This window comes from Ambystoma mexicanum, chromosome 3q, assembly GCF_040938575.1.
Source record: "Ambystoma mexicanum isolate Mex_15411 chromosome 3q, UKY_AmexF1_1, whole genome shotgun sequence".
In the NCBI taxonomy this organism is placed as follows: Eukaryota; Metazoa; Chordata; class Amphibia; order Caudata; family Ambystomatidae; genus Ambystoma; species Ambystoma mexicanum.
Window position 1 is genome coordinate 1,134,438,057 of NC_090926.1, and position 25,108 is coordinate 1,134,463,164.

The window sequence follows — 25,108 nt, forward strand, 5'->3', positions numbered from 1 at the left end:
TGCTTCTCTCCAACAGCAAGGGTTGGGTGTAAACCCAACGCCATTAGTCAACATAGAACACGACACCATTCCAATAGAGGTGGATAACAGCCACTTAAAGAGTATTACTCTAGCCGCAGGCAACATTATTGGAATGGCGGTGGATGACCGACATTTTTCCATTGAGTTAGGAAATTAACTGTTAGGACCAATGCCCAAGGACTGTTTTGACAGTGATAGTGATGACAATACAACACCAGACAGGATCTTTACCCGGCATGGGGGGAACTTCCTGGTGTACATTTCCTGCCCTTATGGTAAGGAAGATGTGACTTGTGACTTCAGAAGGGATGAGGTGATTTTCCAGGTCCATGAGGGCTGCCTTTCGCACCTGAAGCCTCCAGTCCAAATCAGCACTCTGACCAGGGACTTCTCCACCCAGCTGGAGAAGGCCGCTGAGATAGCAAAACCAGAAGTCTTTCCAGGCTTCAGGCAGATGGTGGAAGAGAGAGTCAACCTAGCTGATGCCTGTGTGACTCTGGAACAGAAGCAAAAGTTGAAACAAGTTTTCTTGGATTTCCAAGATCTCTTCGCGGTGGACTCATATGACTGTGGTCGCACCGACATCCACACAACAACAATTCCCATGGACCCTGGCATGACTCCAGTGTTTGTGAAGCAATATCGCTTGCCTCTCGCATCCATGGAGTCCCTTACTGAAATAATTAAGAACCTTGAGTCCCGGGGAATAATCCGTCCAGTACACAGCATCTTCAATAATCCGGTGCTGGGAATATTGAAGCCAAACGGCCAGTGGAGACTCTGCGCCGACCTTAGGGAGCTCAACAAATGGGTCCATACTGCCCGATGGCCTCTTCCCTACATTGACCAAGGGCTGGCCCAGATTCAGGGGTCACAGGTATTCACTGCAATAGACCTGACCAATGGATACTGGATTGTGCCTGACAGTAGGGAGGACCAATACAAACTGGCTTTTACCTTTGGGGGCCAGCAGTACACATGGACCCGGACTCCCTTCGGATACCTCAACTCCGGCAATGAATTCAACATTTTCCTACACAAGGCCATGCCCAACCTGGGTGCAAGGGGTAACCTGGCTTATGTAGATGATGTCCTCATCAAAAGTTCATCTGTGGAGGAACACATAGCAGAGATCCGTTATGTTCTGACCCAGTTGAGGGCCGCCGGAGCAAAACTTTCCTTTCAGAAAGCACAGTGGTGTAGAACCCGTGTTAATTTCTTGGGGCATGAGATTACTCCCCAGGGTCTCTGTCCCCAGGAAAAGAAAGTGGAAGCACTTCAGAAACTGAAAGAACCCACAACTCTGCAGGAACTAAGGAGCCTCCTTGGACTGACTAATTACAGCAGCAAGTTCATTGAGGGCTACGCAGAGATCACTAGGGGGGGTCAAGTGGGAATGGGGTCCAGAACAATCCGAGGCAGTAAGACAGCTCAAAAGAAGCCTCTCACAAGCGGCTTGTCTAGCTTACCCTGTCAGAAACAAGGAGTTTTTCTTGGCGACCGGGTTCTCTAATACATGCTTGACTGCAGTTTTATATCAAAAGCATGACATGGTCAATAAAGTAATCTCCTATTTGAGCAAAACTTTATCCTCTGTGGAGGAGAAATGCAACAATTGCGAGAAGGCACTCCTGGCAACAGTGTGGGCATTGAAGAATTACCGTCCGTTTATCCAGGGGGAACACATCATAGTGGAGACTCCACATCAGCCTCTGCAATATCTCCAAAGTGACAGAATCCGGGCCGGAAATGTGAGTAATTCCCGAATTACTTCCTGGATTCTGTCCATGCCAGGCTTTCCTGTGGAGGTCAGATATGGCCAAAACAAGAAGAGTCCCCTCACGCAAGGTCTGGCTGACTTGCATGATTGTGCCAGAGAAAATATGGAGGCATACCTTAATTCCCCCCATAAAGTCTTTGAGGAAGACAAGTGTGAAGGAATGCCCACTGTCTATGTGGATGGATGCTCTTACCATGTTGACAACAACGGGGAAAAAGAACTAGTGGCCGGCGTAGGGAATGCATGGGTGAATGAGTACCCAGAACCCTCCGCTGGGTACAAAATTGGTCCCCAAAATAGTTAGGTAGCAGAGTTGATGGCTGTGCATCAAGCCATCCACACTGCTGTCCAATATCAACTCCACAAACTGGTCATAATCACAGATTCAGATTATGTATGGAACGGGTTTGTGGAGCACCTGGTTAATTGGAAAACCAGAGGCATGTTATATGCTAATAACAAACCCTTGAAACATGGGAAGTTAATTCAAAGCATTGATGATCTGGTCACCATGAATGGGATGACCATCTACTGGAAGAAGATCAAGGGTCATTCCAAAGTAGAGGGACCAGACAAAACTGGAAATGACTTAGCTGATCAGCTGGCCAAAACCGGGGCCATCCAAGGGAATCTAATAGAGATTGAGTCCCTGTTGGGAAGATCCAGGTCACTGCTATCACTAGGTCCCAGACGAATGCTCACAATGATCTTTCAAGTGCACAATGGAGTAAGAAGACCCCAGATGCTGATTGGACTACGGCTCAGAAGGGGGATCCAATAATTGGTAAGTTTTACCAACACATTGAGGACCCTGAGAACTTTCCCCTGACGGATACCGATTACATTGGGAAAGAGGACCTCAGAGTGTTGATGAAATGTCCAAAAATGTTCCAAATCCAAGACAGTTTGTTGGTAAGGAAATCCCAAGCTGGCCATGAGCAGAGGGTGGTTCCTACGCCATTCCGAAGCCTGATGTTAAGTCACGCCCATGATGCGGCCACCGCCGGTCATTGGGGGTTTCATACAACATTTGAGATCTTAAGAGAGGTTGCATACTGGCCACACATGGGGCAGGACCTCAACCAATACTTGAAGGGGTGTCTTGTGTGTGCACAATTTCAGCCAACATCCCTCACACACCGTGCACCTCTCCAAAAGAGGGGGATGACACTGCCATGGTCAGATTTGCAAGTCGACTTCATAGGCCCCGTGATTCGCTCCTCTAGGGGAAATAAGTACATGTTGATGGGGACATGCTTATTTACTAAATGGGTGGAATGTCTCCTGGCCCCAAACTGCAAGGCAGAAACAGCAGCTGCCCTGATGATCAACCACATCTTTTCACATTTTGGTCTACCCCTAAGGATTGAGTCAGACAGAGGTAGCCATTTTACCAGCGAAGTAATGACTAAAATGTGGGAGATACTGGGGGTTAAAAGGAAGCTACATATTGCTTACCGGCCAGCCTCTTCTGGTGCAGTGGAGAGATACAACAGAACCATTGTGAGCATATTAAAAAAGTTTGTGGCAGATTCTGGGCCAAGTTGGGATATCCGATTACCTCTTGTCCTAATGGCCATCAGATCTACCCCTTCATCTGCAGCTAAAATGTCACCATTTGAGCTGATGACTGTACGCAAAATGGTGCTTCCCCAGCATTTGCTCTACAGGACCCAAATGCAGACATTAATAAATGCCTCCACAATTCACGAATACGTTGAGAATTTAAAGAAACACCTCCAACATGCTTTTGCCTATGCTCAGCGGAATCTAGAAAGATCAGCCGAGAGTATGAAAACTCATTATGATTTGAAGACTACTAGGAAAGAATACAATGTGGGAGACTGGGTCTATCTGTACAATTTCCAAAGGAACCAGGCCAAACAGCAGAAATGTTTGCCTACATGGAAGGGACCGTTTGATATTGTAGACAAGATCTCCCCAGTCGCCTACAAGATCCACATCCCCAAAGGTAGTTTGGCGGAAGGGGAAGACAAGTGGGTCCATATTAATCAGCTAAAGTGTTGCCATCCCAGGCACACTCTTCAGCAATTGGAGAAGTCCTCTGCAATCCCAGAGGGGGCCGCTCCAGAGTAATACAGTTCCAACCCTAACATATTCCACATATAGCCTATAAAACTTTATGATTCTTGAATGCAAATGTTTCCTGATGTATAAAATGTATATGTTCGCCCCACCATTAATAGTGGGGGGGAAATGTCTACGAATATGTTTCTGCCGCTTTGCTTTGTCAACCTAGGAGAGATGAAACCATGGAGACTGACCAAGGAGGACAACCCAGGGACCGAGAGCAAAGATCCGAGGGGCCCGGGGTACCACCAAATACTCCCATCAGGACTGGCGAGGAGAACCGATCGATCCACCCTGATGGAGGAAAAGATACTGAACTGTGCCATCTGCAGAATCAGAAGAAGATGATGTGGACCTCCCAGCGCATGGATCAAAACATCCTTTGCACCTGACTCCCCCTTGACTCAAAATCAAAGCACAGTCAGGCGGGGGACTTGTCAGGTGTCTTGACCCATGTTTAAGTTATTATGCTGCAACATTTGGTGCTGTGGGCTTAGAAAATCCAAGATGGCCGAAAAGCCCACATTTGCACCAGAATTTTTGTATTTTGTATTTATTTTATTTATAAAGCGCTGCCAGGCCCGGGGGCATACGGGCGCATAAGTTAGATCTGGTTACAGTTACAATTAGGTGCAATAAACAAGGGTTACGTTACAGTTACAGAAAGTTACATACTTAGTATTGCAAATACATACATACATAATCTAAGATAAATACATTAATTACAAGAGTGTGCCGTCAACAGTCAATCGTGCTGGGATCAGGATGGTTAGGCTGTCATAGAGTCCATGTTGTGAAGCCAACTCTTCGTGTTGTGTTTGAATAGGTTAAATGAAGGTTCTGCCCTTAAAAGCGCGGGGAGTGTGTTCCATAGTTTAGAAGCTTGTACGGGGAAGCTGGCTCCACCCAAGTTATGGAGTTTGAATCTCGGTATGGACATAGTGTTAGCTTGTGCTGCTCGAAGTGGTCTTGATGATCTGTGAGGTGTAAGTTGGTTGGTAAGGTATGCTGGTGCAAGGTTGGCCCTGGCTTTGTGTGTGAGGGCCAAAGTTTGAGGGATATTCTGTGCTCTACTGGGAGCCAGTGTAATTTGCGTCTAGTCTCCGCGATATGCACCTTTTCAGGGATGTTGAAGGCAGCCCTGATGACATTATTTTGAATCACTTGCAGTGTGTTGATATTTTTGTGGCTAGTGCCTAGGTAAAGGGCATTGCAGTAGTCTATTTTGGATAGGATTAATGCTCTAGCAAGAGTAATGCAATTGGGTGAAGAGATGAACGGTCTACATGCAGTGATCAGCTTGCAGGAGAATCCAGGAAAACCGCGCAGTTTTGCGCACACCAAAATGGTTGCCTGACCTGCCACCCACCAGTGCGAGCGTGATGGGCCAGAAGCGCCATGAGTGAAACGTGGTGCCAAAGGAAAAACAGCAGTGCCTGTTAGCTCAAAAAGCGCTTTGAAATCACCTTTGTTTCTCTGAAATGCAAGCTCAAGATGCCTATTATAAACATTGCAAGATATTCAAAAATCTCACTGAACACCAGCAGACATTTGGCAGAATGTAGTCTTGAGTGCATACAAAATCTGGAAAGATAAAGAGCCAAAAGCAATGTTTATAACAAAACTGGCTGAGCTGTGGATGTCAGCAGCTTAAGTGAAATTGGATTTAAAACCACTAAAATCGAAATGTTTAAAATAAATGAGTGACCGACTTTTGATTGTCACATAGGTTGCACTATTTAAATGTCATAGTTTTAAACATAGAATCAGCGTTCTAGCTGCATGTGTAAAAATTGTAAGTTTGATTTGAATGAAGAAAACTGGAACGAAAGTGAAATTTAGCGGAAGCCTTGCTTGAAGAGATTGAATTCTGCCTGGCAACTACCCCCGATAGGAGTGGAAACTTGCCCAGCAACTGCATTCCCAGGCCTGGCCTCCCTTCTGCTGCACCACCAAAAGGAGATCACACCTCTCTGATTGAATCAGAGGAGGGGCACCTGGGACTGCAAAGGAAACGGAACAATGAGCTTCCCTTTGCTCCAAGAAAATGCTAATAAAGGGGTTGTAAATGGCTTCCTCTTCGAAGAAACTGGGAGGAGCAGTGCCTCTGTGAGCAACCTGAGTTGGAGGAAGTGGACAAACCAGAATTCCACCATGTGCTTTGGGAAACCACACCCCTCTGCGCCAGAGCATAATTTTAAAAAGATGGATAATTCATAGTACGGACTTATCAAAATGATATAATTAATATCATTATTCTTGTGATTTTTCTGTTCACATTTTAAGAGGTGTTAGGACTCTGGTATGTTCTGGGGGTAGTAGCGGAAAATAAGGCATTACTCCAAACGTCTGTATGTTAAAAATCTGACACTTCATCATTTGGTGCCCATATTCCTTGTGCACACTTGTGTAAATTCTGGAAAAGTTTAGTGGTTGTGTTCTTGATGAAAAGGGCAGAATTCTGTCATAAGTGGACACAACATCTTACAAAGACAGGGATCGGATGGTTTACAGAAAATATGTTAACTGGACATATAATATTAGAAAAAGAGTACTGCATCATAGAATTGTGTGTCCATCCTGTTGATCAAAAACCTTCCACAGCACATCTGTCATTCTGAAACGATTTAACTTCCATTTTAAAGCTAAGATCCTGAGCTTTCCAACCCAGAACTGACTTTCTATTACTTATAGTTTTTCCGTAATCGCGCTCGACGCATTCGGAAAAAGTTCCGCGAATTGCAACTAGCTCATTTCACCACTTGTAAAAAAATAGCTGTCTTTTGCTTTGCAACTGCTGAAATCTGTTTTCAATCTGATAATCCCTCATGAATCATTGCTAGTGTTGACCTGAACTCATTCAAAGTAGCTGTCACCTACCCTGAATCTCCTATAGGGAATTAAAATAATTTTTAGCATATTTCCACTTCTTTGCAAATCATATTTAAAGTATTTCTGCATGTTTTAAAAGCATCCATGTTGCTCTAAGCTTGCTAGGGGGGAACTGAATTGAACTGCTTTTGATTGCATTCCTGAAGACTGTGTACTCTCCTTCCATCTCTTTATATTGCAAAGGGGGGGAGTGAATTGTCAAAAGAAAAAGTGATCATATTATCTCTGGCTGAAACAATGTCAGTTTATTTCTGTGCTGCATTCCTTTCCACCATTGCTTTTCCTTGAAACCATAAAAGTATTCTCTGCTACCTTATCCTTTCTATCCCAACTCCTAAGTAATTAAGAACTGTGCTACTGTGGGATTATTCATTGTTGATCACTGTCATATTGTAAGAGTGCTATCAAATATTAATTTATTCATGAAAGTGTGATATATATATAGTTTAATTTTCCAATAAACCTGATAAATTGCAAAACAAACCTACTTCATGGCTCAGTGAGGTCAGGGGGATTCAAAGAGAGGGGCGTTATACAAGGGTTATCATCCAGATCTATGAACTTGTCATAAAAATGTATAAATAAGGGCTTCCCTTGGGAAACCCAGACTCAGCATTGACTTAGTTGGAGTGCTGAATTGAAGTCACTTAACACTTGAACTTGGGGAAGGGGAACTGATTATAAACCAGAGAATTACAAGAAGTTTTGAACTTTACTTTGGACACCATTCTTTTTTCTTTGATGCTGACATCCCTACACATTGTATACAGTTGGTTGTGAGGGCAAGTATAGGTTTTTGACACAGACCGATGTTTTACTTTGAGCTTCCTGATGTAGACTATCCTTAGTTTTCTTTAGGTAGGGAAATCCCACCTTAGAATAGGGCAAGTTAGGCATTTCTCCACTCTGCCTTTTAAGTTGATTAAAAGAGTGTGTTAAGAAAACTTGAACCTGTTGTCTGTGTCTAAATCATGATGCCTTCACAACCCGGAGTCAGCAAAAGTGAAACCTTTGTTAAAGGAGAAAGTTACATTGTTAATGGTCAAACTGGAACTAGTGGAACGATAATATTGACATCAACAAATTACTATGAATATAGAACTCTGGTTGGTATAGCTGTGAGAAACCTGAAGGTGTCTCACTAGTCCCCCGGGATCTGTCATCCAGGTGGCCAGGATACGGCCATCGCTATTGGATCCGGTACCAGGGGGTGGACTAGTGAGGGAGAATCACCTGGATGATGGGTCCTCTGGGAGTGAAAGTGGGACACTGAAGGGTGAGACGCGGTGTCCCCTTCCTTTTGACACCTTTTTCTCATCCTGCCTGGTAGGATACTTAGAAACTCTACCTCCACCCCCTTTTCCGACACAGACACTTTCTCACAACGTGAACGACAACAGACTAATACCCGAGCCGTTTATCTGACATGTCCCAACACAAAGTTCAGGCAGAGTCAGGCAATAACCGATAACTACACACACCTGACTATCCTTTCCCTTCCTCATAGGGATAAAAGGCGGAGCACACGCACACTCCAAGCAAGGTCGAATGCATGAGTAAGCAGCCATTCCCGGACAGCAGTTCAAACGGAGGAGAAAGGCGTCAAGATCTGAAAGGAAATCAAGGTTGGAGTTACCCTTGCCCTTTTCAGCCCAGACCCGCAAAGCCTCCGATGGAAAATACGTAAGACCGGAAATCGCAGTGGGCAGGTGGTGCGACAGATGTTAGCGGTACATAGCACCCTCCCGCACTGATTGCCAGGGCGGGGAGGCAGGGTGGCCGTCAAGGTACCATCCTTGACTCCGGCAGCAAAAAGGAACAGAGGGAGTTCAACACAGCTAGTGATTGGAAGCGACTAATAGACGACCGGCTTGTGTTAGGCTCAAGTTTGCAGCAGCAACAGTAAGAAGATAAGTAAAACAAAAGATCATTGATGAACGAACTGGGTATCAGAGTCAGAGTGGTCCATCACCACGTGGGTGCTCAGTCTAAGGTCTCTGGCTGGTGTCCCTCTCCTGAACAAAGAGACTGTATTGAGCATTGCGAGTAAAGGAAACTACAAGTGCCAAGAGGCCTCAAGGAAGGCTGTTATAAAGTGTTAAGGTGGTCATACAAGGGTCAAGTGAAATCCTTTGTACAATCAAAAGTCCTTGACACACTGTAGACGTTTTGTTATTATAAACTGGCGTTTGCACCCGATTGATAGGAACGCTGTGCAAACTGTGAAGCTAGGAAGCCTGCGCTTGCCCTAGGCTAACAGAGTAACCTGGCAAGACGTGACTGCCCTTCGGAAGGTCTTAGCCCGGACAAGGGGGACCTAATCTGAACATTGTGCTCCTGTTTAAAAAGACATTAAGACTCTCGATTATCGAGGAGAAAAGAAAAGCTAAACAAAGAAACTGTGTTACTTGGGCAAATGTGAACCCGACTCAGGGATGCCTACGAAAGCATATTGATGATAGACCTATGTGAAGTCTGACTGGGGGCTTAGAGAAAGCCTGACTTGGGGCTTGAGAGAAAGCCTTATTGGTGCTGGAAAACCAAGGCAAGTGAATCCTGCATAGTGTTAAAAAAAATACCTATGAACACTGTGGTGACAAGTGTGAACCTGACTGAGGGATGTCCACAGTGAGTGGTTGGTCTGGACCCTATTGAAGGAAGCTGATGATTGAGAGAAGGATTGGAGCCCGGCTGAGGGGATCCAAGGGTGACTGTAAAGATTGCCAGAAGGAAAAAAAATGTGTGTTGTTTTGGAGTATCAGGCCCTCTGAAGCAAGAGACTTTGCATGAGAAGAGACTTAAGCACAGAACGCCCTGATACTGGAAAAGGACTGTAACCTCATGTGGGAGAAGCCCAGGAGTGTGCCGTGCTCAAGAGTGCCGCCTTGTCCCGTGCTAAAAACGTGGGGAAGCCAGACCCCGGCCATAACATCCTCATTTTGTGAACACTTCTTTCTTTCCTTGTGAACATTATCCCACTCTCTTTTGTAGCGTAGCGATACGGATTAGCAATATTTCTTTTTTAGTATAGGCCCTTATGATTTGGCTACACTCCACTAGGACTGTATCATTATTATTTGATGGTCATAGCTTGTTCCCATCTTAGAGTTAGGTTTAGTTTAGGAGTTTATCTCACCTTTTTTATGGTTTACACCCTTGAATTGTGATCACTTGTGTCTGTCTTGCTTTGATACCATGTCTTCTTTACATAGCAGAGAAGACTAAGGGCCCTATTATAGTTTCCCGAGTACCGTGAACATTCAGGTAAAGTTGCCAGTAATTACGGGACTGTCATTTTTACCATACCGTGGAAACACAAGTTTGCCTGTGGGGGCACAGATTTACCTCCAACCCTGAGTTGCTGGGGAATATGGTGCCCACCAGTGAATAAAAGGCTGCAATTACCTCCATGGAGTCCTGGGACTCCATGGAATGGGGATTTCACACCATTGCCAGCACCTGGAATACCGGGATAAGAGGCCCCGGCAATGGCAGGGTTAGGTTAGTTTGCCGGTATCCGACCGAAATTACCAGCGGTGTACGAGCAAACTCGTAATGAGGCCCCATGTCTTGATACCCCATCAGGTCACCATTCTGCTAAGGATGTCACCAAGATCGGGTTCATGGTCCATAATTTATGTACTGGAAAAAAATATTGATAACCAAGTCCATAACTAGTAAAAATACATAAAAATGGCAGTGAAGGAAGTGTACAGACACAGACACACGATTGAAGCACAGTGCTAGATGAGTACATATGCATTGCTCCTAACTGTTTTCCCCCATACATCAATCACATCTGAACTGGGAGTTATAAAAATGACCTAATATATCAATTCTCTGCCCCACTAATTGCAAATTCGCACTTTCTGATTGGAAAGAACAGGAAAGAACCACACCACTGTTAACAGGCGCTCAAACAAAACTAAGGGGAAATTACCCTATAGGTCAGAATATTGTAAGTGTACATAGATTCAGAATACACATTCAATTAAACAAAATATAACATTTATTTCACTTTTTTGTAAGGAGAAACTTTGGTGAGATGGTGAGTGTTAGGGAGAATTATCCAGAATGGCTATTTCCCTTACCTAATGAGTCCCTCAGCAGCTTTGCTGGATTTCTAGGATTTAATTTTCATCTGGAAAGAGTGTGACCCTTTTTTCCTACTCTTACATGTGTTTTACTGTGTGTGTTTAACATTTTTGTGTTCATAGACTGTGGATCCTCACCTACTCCACAGGCATCATCTTTTTTTCTGTGTGTTACACAGCACCTTCAGTGCAGTGACACAGGGTCGTCTTTTAGACTTCCCAACTCAGACTTCATTTTCTGGGACTGACTACTGTCTCCCAGAAACACATAAAGTTGCCATTAACTTTATTAGCCTCTGTAAAACCACAGACCCGGTAAAAACCATCTTACATGGGGTACTGGAACGGGTTAATACTTATCCCTTTTTGTCTGTTTCTCTTGGAACATTGTTTCGCTCCCTTTTCATTAAGACTTGGCTAGTGGCAGTGGTAACTACCCTATTTTTCCTACCGCGGTTATCTTAAGTAACCTTGGTATTATTTGAGGCTATCTTGTTAGCTTCGAATTTAAACCCGCTAGACAATAAATGTTTTATGTTTTATTACGTTTCCGGCTGGGTTTATTCGCAATTGCTTTTTGTAAAGGTCTTTCTCGTGTTTTACTCTGCACGCCAAACTAGGTTTGGTTCCTTTGCTCACCGTATTTGCGCAGGCTTCTAAGCAGAAGCCCTCCTTAGGCGCCTGTATGTCTGGGTGCGACAGGATTTGAGGGAGGGGTTTACGACTCCCTGCACAGGGTCTCCTTTGGAGAACGATGTCGCACTCTGAACTTATTGGCTGTGGTGACTGTCCCGGCGGGAGCCACCCTGCTGTGTGATTGACAGCCAGGCTGTGTGAATGGGGAAAAACTGCATAAAAAGCAGGTGTCTGGGTCTGAAAAGGCAGAGTCGCCACTGGAACGAAAGAACCGACAAGGAGCTGTCGGAAGAGGACCCCTTCCACGACGGAACCGCCCGGTGAAGCCCTGCTGCAGGTCCGAATCCTCGAACTCCAACGACAGAGAAGATCATCCAGGAATCTTCTTCCCCTGAGCTAGTGGGACCAACCAGTTCACCCAAACTGCAAGCTAGGACTCCCTCCTCTGGTCGAATTCGCTGTACAGAGCTACAGTGGGCCGGATAGCCAGGAAGGTCGCACCCTGCTTGGGTTTTAAGGAGCGCACCTTTTATCTGTTGCTTTGCTCTGCTGCCGGTTTCTTCTTTGGGCAGTGCAGGACCCTCCAGTCTTCCTACTTCATGTCAGTCCGACAGTCGCTTCAGGGACCGTGAGCCTGCAGGACCTGTCAGGAACATCCGCATCAGCTACAGCTTCTTCTCCATTTAAAGGTGCTGTGCAAATCCAGTTGTTCAGCCGCAGTGAAAGTGTGTGAAATCTTTCTCCAATCCGAGGGCTTGTCCTTCTCTACTCTTTAAACTAACTTTTCTGCTGACCAACTTCATCCGGAACTCTTGGCAAAGACTTAACCACGAACTACCCTGAGCTGTGTGATCTTGAGAAAAAGACATTTGTCCTGTTGACTTTGGCCCCATCACTGTAGTTCCTTTTTCTAGATTTCCCTGCTTGCTTACCTGTTGGTGCTGTTCAATTTCTGCCTAACTTTGCGGAACATCAGCGGTATTGCCTTGAGCCAACTAAAAGGCAATTCAACTTGCTGTGTGTACTGTACAAATGATTATTTTCATCATTGGTATAAGTAATATCCATTTCTATAGTGCAGTGTATTCCACGCCTGGTATTTGGCGCTGTGAATAGACCAGTGCTATGGACTATTGAACTGTGAATTAATGTATTTTTTGTAATCTAAAACTGAATCCTGGAATGGGGATTCCTATTGTGATAGTTAAAAAAAGGCACAGTAAGTAAAACTGTGTGTTGGGCACAGTAACATAATTGAGTCAATTGGAGAATTTGTGATTTCAACCCTAGTTTCCTGGTTCTCCAGTTTACAGTTTAGGCAATTGTCTCAACATCCACACTCCATCTTTACTTTTAACAACCAGTGCACAATATTTTCTGCATAGTTGGCTGTGAGCAGCTAAACTAGGTACTTGAGCCAGTGAAGAATGCTAATGACAAAAAAGTTGGAAAGTGTCCCGTAGAACTGTATGTGTTTTTTTGACAAGCTGGAAGAGTTGCACTCTTGGGGAAGGGAAACCCCGGCCCTTTGGGAGAACTGTGTTGTTTTTTTTTTCAAGCTGGAAGATGTGAACTCTTGGGGAAGGGTGGAGCTGATCATAAGCCAAGTGCTGGAAGAAGCTCTATACTTTCTTTTGAACACTATTAATTTTGAAGCTGACATCCCTACACATTGCATACAGTTAGTTGTGAGGACACTTAAAGGATTTGTACACATACACTTTCTTGATTTGGACATCCTGACGCAGACTATTCTTAGTTTTCTTCTGGTAGATAAATCCTACCTTAGCATAGGGCAAGTTAGGCCTTACCCCATAGACCTTTTTAGTACTAATTTGAATCTGTTGTCTGTGTCTTGCTTCATCATGCTGTCACAGTAAGTAAAAATGTGAGTTGGCCACAATAACATAATTGAGTCAAGTTGGGAAGTTGTGATTTGTGCCCTAGTTTCCTGGTTCTCCAGTTTAGGCAATTATTGCAACATCAACGCTCCATCTTTAATTTTTAGGACCATTGCACAATGTTTTCTGCATAGTTGGCTTTGAGCCGCTAAACTAGTAAACTTTGTTTCATAAGTGGACATATAAATCACCATTTTACATGATCAACTGACCAGACAACATACATGGAATCCTTATAGAACTTTATTAGGCAAAATAATGACACTTATAATCACCCTCAAAGTGAGCAAGACCACAACAGAGAACGCTTATCTTGAAAATAAGGACGCAATCCATGGAGTAAAAATATATTTGTTCTTTTTCTCCATAACGCAACGTCAAATGCAAACAAAGAAAAAGCCATGTTCCTGCTAATCAACTCCACTGATATGTCACCACTAAATATTAAAGAACTCGAGATACTTGCTCAAGTAGACCACACTTCCAAATGCCAATAGTGGTGATGAGCTGTTAATTTAGCAAAACAATAAGACCTCTATCTACAGTTACTAATTTGAGGTGACATGTCAAAAAACTCAGCACAGGATATTGTCTGTTTACACGTTTTCACATTGATTTGTTAAACCCTGACTGTAGTGCACTTACAGTTAGTTACCTTCCTTACATCATCAAGCTATGGGCCCTGAGCAAAAGGTTGCAAGGACTCGACATAGGGTCTCATGTTGGTAGTCTCATTCTTTTTTGTATTAAAGTCGACACTCTGTAAGTATGCAGATTAGCATCCTCTACCCACTACACATTTCAGACAAACGCTTGACACTTTGTGAGGAGGTACGAGGGTCTCCTGCGAGAGTTAGCTGCTGGATAAGGGATTTATTTTCAATGGTGCCACAGTGACAGGGAAATCTTTCATCCCCAACAAATCCAAATCAGAAGGTTGGTAAACGTCTTTAATGGCAATCAGCAAAGCAACGCGAACATCAACAGAACACCATAAACAAATTCCAGACGAACCACTCCCAAAAATACAGCAGTTCTTATAACTTTCTCTAGCATTAGTTCAACTGAGAGGGGTGGGCTTAAACGTGCTCATTAGGAACCTATAATGGAGCAATTCACATTTTCCTGCCTATCTCACATACTTCAAAGAAGAACACATAATCTGTCAATTCTCCAAGTCTTGGGTCAGGTGGACTCACTGCGATACGCAGCTTCATGAAGCTATCAATGGAGCATGTCAGTCTTATCTAGTTTTGTCTACAGTAGTGATGCTATTCAGTTGTGACTGGACCGTTCTAATGTTGCATGTTTAAACAAATTAGTTCACTAAGCAGAGCATGAATCAAACTATACGAGGATCTTCACTTGTACATGTCAAACAGAAAAACGTATGAGACGAGTGAGTCTTGTATAATATATGCAGTGACATCTCTAGATAGGCCATAGCACAGATACATTGGCTAGGCTTATCTTATTCTTAGCAGCAAAATATTGCACTGCTTTAAACTGCAGTAATTCGGTTGGAAGGATATCTCATGGGCAATGTGATTGCCTTTGAAGCAAAAGAGTGCAGCGCAACACAGGTTTCAATCCCGATCCTGTGCTTACAAAAAGACACACTGGTATTAAGGGTCTTATAAAAGAACAATTCTATGACAAGACTGGAGGCGAGCATTATGTTTTTTTCTTCTTTAATCCTGCTTAACAACAGCTTTTCAAATCTTCATTTTTCATTTTTTCTTTTTTAAAGTGCCCAACTGGCATGAAATAAAGAAACAACAACATACATACATTGAAATAACAGAGGTGCATGAACCACATTTCCCATCAGTCTCTGGCCCCCTGGTAGTCCTAGCCTCCATCCTATCCTCCAATGAGCTGTACTCCTCTGGTATAAGTGTCTCCTTTGGCTAGGTGCCTTCCTCTTCTTTTTTGCTGCTTTCGACAGCTAAGTACCCCATTACTCTATTACGACTTTGATTCGATTATATGCTACAACTGTTATAAGCGCAGCGTATTCGCTGCGGCGCGTCAACAACATACTTTTGTCCCAGTGTGTATTATAGTTAACCTATAGATATTTGAGTTGTGATTATTTAATAGTATAAATATGTAAATTATATATACTTAAATAATTCCGAACGCAGTTGCGAGTTTGTATTTACATTAATTCGGACCCGCAGGCAATCTCGCTTGCATCGGGGCCTCAGAAATCAACACACGAAAGCGGACGTTCCTGTGGCCTGAGGTGGTTTCACTAGCCTGACAGGAACTTCTATACGCATTTCAAGAGCTTGCGCATGCGCAATAGGCTCTACTTTCATACGTTTCACTCGCAAACAGAGGTATAAACGCACAGCCACATCGGAGCGCATTACGCGGCCCATTAAACATATCTCCTCGGAATTTTACAGCGTTTCCTCTAATCTAAAGAGGCTGAACCCGAATTAGGGTTGGAAAAATAAAGAATTTGTTCATTCTGAAGGAAACGCGTGACCTGCATTTGTAGCACACACAGGTCAACACAGCAGCGCTACAGAGCCTGCAGCTGCTTCTCTCTACTACAAAGCCACAGAAATGGCCTCTGACAGACCAGAGGAGTACTGGTATGACTACAGCGACCAGGAACTTGAGCTCCTGAAGGAGGAGATCGACCTCTCACAGAGCTTCAAAAGAGTGCTGGGTGACTCGCTAATAAAAGCAGTGGCCCAGGGAATGCAGCCTATACAGGACAGACTACAGGTCCCGAGGAGATTTTGGGCACCAGAGCTGGCACACAAGATGACCCAGGTGAGGGGACCTCCACTAGACAGCCTCTATTAGATACCTCAAGGGGGAGTAAGGTTGCCCGGAAGAGGAAACACTCTTCTATCCCCCCGGGCTCTGACGTGGGGAAGGATGAAAGGCCTCAGGAGGCAGCTGATGCGTTCAAGAGATTGAAGGACGCCTTTTTATCAAAGACATCAGCAGTGCCCAGCCTCGTACCGCCTGCCCCAGGGGCTGATAATACAGGGGACGCTCTCTCTTCCTCGGAAGAATATGAACAAGAGGAAGGTCAGGACGAGGGCAACTGCCTCGGCAAGGAGGAGAGTAGAGAGCCAGTGATCAAAGCCAGCTCAGTGGAGGGTACCTCGGACATGGACACAACAGACAGGTTTGAGCCAGAAGCAATTAGACACCCCAGAACCAGAGAGTGGACCCCGTCTCCGAGAGTGGCGACTTATATGTCTCAAAGAATTAGGAGACCCTTAGATAAGGAGACCAGATTTCGCCTTAGAGCGGAATGCCCAAGACCCGAGCTCTCAAGCAAAGTGGCGAGACACCAGAAATGGATCCAAAGATGCTGACCTTCATAACGAAGGCTAAAAAAGATTCCCGGTGAGGCATGGATAGAGCATGGAAGTCTTGTCAAGACAAAATTCTCGATCTTGCAGGACCCATCACTAAGATCATGGACCTGGCGGAGAGGTCCAAGGACACTGGCGAGCAGGTGGACCCCTTGATACTGGCAGGATGGGCTCAGAGAGCAGTCTGCCTGCTTGGAAACGTGAATAGCGCTATTTCGGCAGAGAGAAGAAGATCTATGTTATTGAAGATTGATAACAAGCTGGGGGACCTAGCATCCTATGAAGCTGGTGAGGGTGTGCTTGGCCTACCATTTGGCGACACGTTCGTCAAGGAGATGAATATATTTGTAGGGACCTACACAGCGCTCAAGAAAGCACAATCATCCATAAGAAAGTTGTTTGTCCGACCGCTACAGAGCCAACAGAAGTCCTCAGGGCCAGAGAGCCCAATACTGGGAATCCCGGCAACAAGACTCCATCTTTCCCAATAGAGGTAGAGGATTCAGGGGACACCGAGGCAGAGGATACAACAGGCAAAACAATCCCACAGGTGAGAGAAAAGTCACTTATATACCCCCCAGTCGGCTGGAGAACCCTGCTGTTCATGCACAATTGGCGCAATCTTTCATCAGACGCTTTGGTACTGCAGACTGCCCAGGGATTTCACCTAGATTTCATGGCAGAGCCAAAGCAGCGAGCTTCCCCGCATCGCATGCAGATTCCCTTAGCAGAAAGGAGGCTTCTAGATGCAGAGATTTGCGACCCAGCGCGCAAACAAGCCATAGAGAGAGCCCAACCCCACTGTACGGGTTTCCTCAGCAACATATTCCTTGTCCACCGAAAGGGAAAGGTACGACCGGTTATCAACCTGAAAGAGCTAAACAGCTGGCTCATATACAGACATTTCAAGATGGAGGGAATCCATCTCTTCGCAGACCTCCTCAGAAAGAACGATTGGCTTGCGTGTCTAGACTTGAAGGACGCCTATCTCACAATACCCATAGCTCTGCAGTTCCAAACCTACTTGCAGTTCAAGGGGGAGAGAGAGATCTGGCAGTTCAAAACTCTTCCTTTCGGACTAGCCTCAGCCCACTGGGCCTTTACAAAACTTTAGAGGCCACTAGCGACAGCCCTTCGGAACCAAGGTATTCGGATGATCATCTACCTAGACGACATCCTACTCATGGCAGAAGACAGGGAGAGATTACAGAGCCAGGTACAATATGCAACATCTCTCATAGCAGGATTAGGATTTCTGGTCAGCACTGAGAAATCAGTACTGAGTCCATCCAGAAGAATAGAATTCTTGGGCTTCACTATAGACACCAAGAAGGCCACAGTGGAGCTCCCGTCCACCAAGATACGAGCGATAAAGAAGGACCTGAGAACAGCTCTGAGGAAAACGGTTATATCGCTTTGGAATCTAGCAAGGATAGCTGGGCTGCTCGCAGCCTCCATCCAGGCGACCTTTGCCGGTCCCTTACATTATCAAGCCCTACAGAAGCTCTAGATCAAGTATTTACAGAAGGGCTGGAGATACCATCGGATAGTACCGTTGGACGAGGACAGCAGGACAGATCTCAGATGGTGGCTTCACAATATGGAAGCCTGGAACGGCCGCGCCATATTCAGAGACCTTCCAGAGCTCACCATAGAATTCGACGCCAGCAGATCAGGATGGGGACCAGGTGCGGAAGCACGGAAACAGGAGGAAAATGGTCCCAGGAAGAGTTAACCCTGCACATCAACTTCCTGGAACTACTAGCAGGTTCTTTTGCAGTCAGAGCTTTCATGAAAGACAGAGCAAGATGTTGCATCCTTCTGAGGATGGACAACATTTCGGCCGTAAGGTATATCAACAAACTAGGGGGCACGAAATCCAGACTGCTGGCAGAACTAGCCAAGGATTTCTGGCACTCCTGTTTAGAGAGGGAGATAGAAGTCAGAGCAGAATATCTTCCGGGAGTGAAAAACACAGTGGCAGACTGGAACTCCCGATACTTAGTAGATTCCAGCTACTGGGCTCTACATGGTTCAGTCTTCGTCAAGTTACAACAAAGATGGGGTCCCATGCATACAGATATCTTCGCCTCCAGACTGAATGCACAACTAACCAGTTACTTCAGCTGGAGACTGGACCGGGAGCGATAGGCACAGACGCTTTCCTGCACCACTGGGGGGGTTACACACATTACGCATTTCCCCCATTTGCGATGCTGGCGAGGGCACTAGCCAAGGTGCGTGGAGACAGAGCGGAAGTGGTCATAGTGACACCGGAATGGAGATCGCAAGCACGGTTTCCAGTTCTGATGGAACTTTCCACAGATTTCCCCCAGAGGATTTATCACAGGCATGATCTGTTATTAGATCCGACAGGAACTCCTCACCCGCTGATTCAGAACCAGACGCTAACCCTCTTAGCCTGCAGAATTTCAGGCGCAGATGGTGCTTGCCGGGGCTTTCAGAGGAAGCTACAGAGCTTATCAAGGTGTCATGGGCCCCCTCCACTATCAGGAGCTATAATTCTGCATGGCAAGCCTGGGATTTATGGTGCAGTGAGACGAGTCTTTCTCCCATTTCAGCTCCTATAGTGCAGGTAGTTAATTTTTTAGCATCTCTGACCTCCGGAGGGAGGGCCTTCAGAACTGTAGGAGTGTACAGGTCAGCTATATCAGCGGGGCACGATTTAGTAGATGGAGTGCCGGTAGGAGAGCATCCAGCAGTAACTAGACTGTTAAAAGGGATAAAAGTCAGCAAGCCGCCAAAGCCAAGGTACTCATCCCTATGGGACGTTAAAAATATACTCTACTTATTTGAACAATGGCCCACAAATTACCTATTATCGAAGATTCAGCTCTCAGGAAAGCTAGCTACGCTGCTATGTCTGGTATCCTGTAGGAGAGTGTCAGACATCAGAGCGCTGGAAATCGATAGGAAGATTTTCTATCCGGAGGGAGTAGCGTTTAATCTAGCGCAGCGTACTAAGACCAACTCCAGGATTATTACCTATCCCTACTTTCTCGACAATAGCAAGCTCTGCGTAGCGCAATTCATAAAAGCGTATGAGGCAGCAACAGCGGATGTAAGGCCTAGAAATGTGACGTAACTATTGATAGCGCGCAGAAAACCATATGAGGCAGTTGCCCCAGCTACCATTTCATGATGCGTCAAGGAGGTAATGGACAAGGCAGATATAGACATTTCTATGTTCGGAGCTCACTCGACCAGAGGAGCAATGACTTATGGAGCTTTTGCAGCAGGAGTTCCACTGCAAGAGATCATGAAGGCAGCAGACTGGTCCAGTGATTCTGTCTTCAGGACTTTCTACTTCAAGCCAGTAGACAATATTGCAGCAGCATTAGTACAAAGCTTCGAACATGCACAATGCTCGCCTACGGTCTTGTCATAGAATGAAGACTGCCAAAGCGCATAGCGCAGGAAGTCTTGATTCTATTAAAGACACGGATGCGAGCATTATCCCTCCCAAAAGGAATTTGGTGGGCAGTAAGAACTTACACATCTTGACAGCAAAGGAATTATGCAGAGGTTTTAACTGAGTGGAATATTGCATCAGAAATTAGGAGTGCTAAATGTATATTTACGATGTGATTTACAGCAAATTCATCTCCCTCCCCCTTACATTTGTGATCTCTTTCCACATAGGGGAGGACCAGAAGAATCCTCTAGAGTAACCAGCTGGCAGATCAACAGTGAGGATCTAGGAACTGTACAGGATAGTGAAGACAGCAAGTTCAATTATGAGACTGTTAATAGACTGTTATTAAAGTTAGAGTTCGAAAACGGGCAAAGAAGAGGAAGGCACCTAGACAAAGGGGACACTTATTCCAGAGGAGTACAGCTCCTTGGAGGATAGAATGGAGGCTAGGACTACCAGGGGGTCCAGAGACACATGGGAAATGTGGTTGATGCACCTCTGTTATTTCAATGTATTTGGTTGTTTCTTTATTTCATGCCAGTTGGGAACTTTAAAAAAATAAATAAATAATGAAAAATGAAGATTTGAAAAGCTGTTGTTAAGCAGGATTAAAGAAGATAAAGCATAATGCTCGCCTCTGTTTATTTAATAGAATCAAGACTTCCTGCGCTATGCGCTTTGGAAGTCTTCATTATAATACATGTCTACAGTAATCAGAAGCAATGGTGCCTTGCTCCACAAGTTATTGTTTTTTCACCACAATAGGCTGAGCCTACTTGCAACCTCTTTGTAGATTTTTGATACATGGCTTAAAATACTACCATATGCACAAAAAGTTATATTTGTTTTAACATTGATTTTCATATTGAAACTCAACTCAGTAGGATTATGCAAAATATTAAGTAGAGATTTGAATCTACACGCTGACATTATATGCTCAGCCTTGCATTGGTAGAACTTTGCTTTGTTCACTGACCTTATATCACCTTTTTTACATCCTGAACAGTTAAAGAAGACTTAGAATTGCGCCTCGCTGGTGGATATGGAAGGTGTACAGGCCGAGTTGAGATCTTCTATGCAGGCTCTTGGGGAACAGTTTGTGATGATGGCTGGAACCTGGTTAATGCAGGTGTCGTGTGCAGGCAACTAAACTGTGGAATCGCCACGAATGCTCATGGCTCGGCTTATTTCGGCCAGGGTAACGGAAGTATCATCCTGGATGATGTGGCTTGCAGAGGAAATGAATCCTACCTGTGGGACTGTCAACACAGAGGGTGGAAGAGTCATAACTGTGGTCAAGGAGAAGAGGCTGGAGTCATTTGCACAGGTACCCAGTGTTTTTCCTTCAATGAAAACCCTAGAATGTTGCTTTGCGGTCTATTTTGCTACATTGTTAGCATCTAATACTGCTCTACACAACTGCAAAATGCCCTCTACTGGCACCAAATAACTGCTGTACATTGGCCTGTCTCTCTCCTTTCTGACTCTTTAAATCCAACAACACATAGTGTTCAGCTGCAATGCTTCTTACAAGGAGACTAGCAGAATCTGTAGCTGCCTCTAACCTGAATTCAGCAGCAGGCATTTTTTCTTATTCGAAATGACTGTCAATCATGTCTCCAACACCCGCACCAGTGTCCACAACTTTAATCTCTTTTCAGTCCTCATCATCACAGCTCTCTTTGGTGCTTTCATCACTGTCTACTGCCACTTTCTTTTCATTCTGCCCTAAGCTGGGTTGCCTCCTAACAGGTACAGTTCAAGTCTAGTTTTGAATAGGTTCTATCTAGGTATTGCTTTAATGTTAGCTGTGAGGGCATTCCAGTGGTAAGGGGCATAAGAGGGAAGGAGAAGAAATAGGATGGTGGATAGAGGCCGGGGAGAGCAGTTTTGCATGGATAATCATCCATCTTGGTGTCAGTGATTAGAGTTGGTGAGGTTGTAGAGAGTGTGGGAACCAATCTGAGGGTGGAACAAATAGAGGGGAGGCCAAGGCGTGGGCTTGGGCAGTAGTCGTATTTTCTAAGCACACGGGTGGGGAGTAGGCTTTTGGCCAAATGATGGGTGAGGTGGGGGTAGATTTTCCTTAAGTAAAGAAGGTTAATCTTGGCAGTGGACCATGATGAATTGCTGGAATCGTAAGTCACTGGAGGACCTGGAAGTAAACATTGTGCCTTGTTACAGTTTGACAATGCAATGGAAAAGTTGCAGTAATGTCATGCCACCACTTATGTTGCCACTACTTGGAGGATTTTCCACAGGCAGAATTAGTGTCTTTGGTAATTTCCCCACATCCCCCAAGCTTGGGGGCTAGCACCACTGCTACAGCACCCCTGCTCTGGCAGTATTGGTAAACTAGATTGCCAGAATGGCATGAGGCCCAATTTTTCAGAAAGGACCATGGACCCCAGTGCAGTGACTCATTCTGAAGTCATTTCACCCCCCATCCTTATCCAGAAGGCTGACTGAAAAAGAAGATATGCTTCAATGCTACAAACATTTAAATGCAAAGAATGAGAGTTGTGAAAAATGAACTAGGAGCCGGGATCATCATAGTTAATTATGTGTTTCAAGCACAGAACCCTTTTATCAAATATAAAGGTCTGGTGTCAGTATTATGGATCTGAATGTTCTTGATTTGTATGCAAAGATCATTGGAAACCCTTTTGTTCTTATTTGCCCCCTTCCCTTTTGATTATAGGGGTCATTCTAATGAATACAATAGAAGTGTACCATACTGTCCATCTTGAAATGATAACCTACAGGAAAACTATTTCTTATGGCTATTCTAGGTCTTCATAATGTGTTTTGGTCACTGAGATGAAGGTAACCATATCATGAATATAATATATACTTGAAAGTGATCATTAGCAGTAATGAGTATAAAATATCCAATTACAAGGACAGCACAAAAGCTGTCACCTCCACCCATACAATGTGTTCATTTCTTTGGTCACGCAGCAGTCAGCAACAGCTGCTGTGGCTCTAGCAAAGCAGAGCCTGATTAGTGACTCTCCCCATACAAAGAGAAAGAGAGAGTGAGACAGAGAGATTTGAGAGAACAAGAGTACAGAGAGAGAAGGGATGAATTAAATAAATGCCTTTTTATATAGCTCCTTTTGAGAAAAACTGCTCTTTTGCTTTACTTAAGATATGGGTTTCATCTGATCGTGTTGCCCTCAGTTACTGCTGGGGTTGCTTTAGAACACACACACACACCTGTTTACGTGACTCTCATTCACGTAGAAAGGGGCAGAGAGGCACGATGAGAGAGAGAGAGGATGCAAGAGAAGGGGAGAGAGTAGGGATGTCATTTGGGGGTCGCCAGTAGTCGCAGCCAAGACCTGTGTTGTCTCCATTTCTACCCCTGAGGTTTCCCTTGCTACCCGTGTATATTATTTTTTTAAAAGGAAGCACCTGGGAACTGGAGTAGCGTGGGGCGCCGCAGTCCTTGCGATGCAGGGGTTTCCCACCACCCCAAGTCTGGTAATCCTTGGCATATCAGAGTGAAGGCTTTGCCGGGGATTAAGACACAAGAAGAAGTGACAGTCTCATGCCACGTTCAGCTCCAATCCCTTCTCCTCTGACTTCCTCGTTCCTGTTTGTGAGCAGGCCAGGGAAGCCAGGGTGGCCTGGAGTGACGGACCAAAGCTAGAAAAACAGTAAGTTTGCTTTTATGTTTGTTGCTGTGATGTGTATTTTGCATTTGTGAGGTGTGTGCCAGATCTATGTATGTGCTATGGGTCACTGAGTGGTGGGTGAATGAAAGTGATAGTGTGTATTTGAATGCTCTGGGTGAGTGGGTGTGTGCCTTTGTAGAGAATGCAGTGAGAGTGTATTTAAGATAAGGTGTATGGGTGAGTGACTGGTGGCTGAATGAGTATGAATGAGATAGTGTGTTTCAATGTTCTGGATGAGTTTGTGTCTGTGTGGAGAATGCAGTGTGAGTGCATGCTAGAGAAGATGTATGGGTCAGTGAGTGGTGGGTTAATGATTAGGAATATGATAGTTTATGTTTGAATGTTGTGGTTGGGTGTGTGCCTGTGTGGAGAATGCAGTGACTTCCTGGCTGACACTGAAACTGCACTGGTTACCTGGCCACCCTCTGACCTCGGGCCCAAAACCCCTTCCACGCCAGTCGCACTCCGGCGCTGCCTTCCTGGCAATCCCAGCACTTGGGACTATTTTCTGTATCCCTACAGTCCCACTACCAGCACTTGACACCTGTTGCCTGCACTTACCATTGCACTTGCCACATGCTGGCCGTACTTTTACTTTATCTATGGACTGCACTGTCCCCTCCCACCTCCCCCTCTGCACTTTCCTCCTTCACCTTCCCATGCACTTGCACGATTTGAATGACACCTGGCCTAATAGGATTGTTGTCTGTCGTCCCTCTGTTCCCCATTCCTTGCCTCATAGCGCCTTGAAACACTTTTTTTAACTTTTTTTCTTTATTGGCAAGAAGTAGCAGCTAACACATCACAAGTTACAACAAGCCAAAACACACAGTTCGCATTTAAATCATGAATGAAAAGCACACATTCTACAGAGGGTCGCATATAATCTTAGCAGAGGTCAAATGCAATAGAGGCATACATCATGTAGTACGATCTGACCCCCGATCAGGACAAGGGGGAGATGACAAAAGCTCCAGGTCCACTTTGTGGTTCAAGTAGCTACAAAACTCCATATGTTTTTAGGACGAGCATTACTGGGCAACATGTTAATGTAGACTTTTTCACAAGATTGCGTCCAGGTGAGGGCTTTCAGCCACATTTCTAGGGAAAGGGGATCTGCGCTTCCAGCATTGCAGAATGCATTTCTTGGCCACAATCGCCACCACATTCAGAAATATAGCCTCCCGTTTCACCTCAGCTCCCTCCCAGAGCCCAAAGAAAGAGACAGGG

The 25,108-nt window shown here is 44.9% G+C and overlaps 1 protein-coding gene across 3 annotated transcripts in view; it reads left to right on the forward strand.

Annotated features, from left to right (window-relative positions):
• The window catches only part of LOC138447680 (adhesion G protein-coupled receptor E1-like), a 908,650-nt gene that overhangs the window by 216,120 nt on the left and 667,422 nt on the right, over nt 1–25,108 (forward strand). For all 3 annotated transcript variants that reach the window (XM_069603943.1, XM_069603945.1, XM_069603944.1), the window contains one exon: nt 21,205–21,525. In XM_069603943.1, the coding sequence (XP_069460044.1) occupies nt 21,205–21,525 (321 nt within the window). The remainder of the gene's footprint in view (nt 1–21,204; nt 21,526–25,108) is intronic.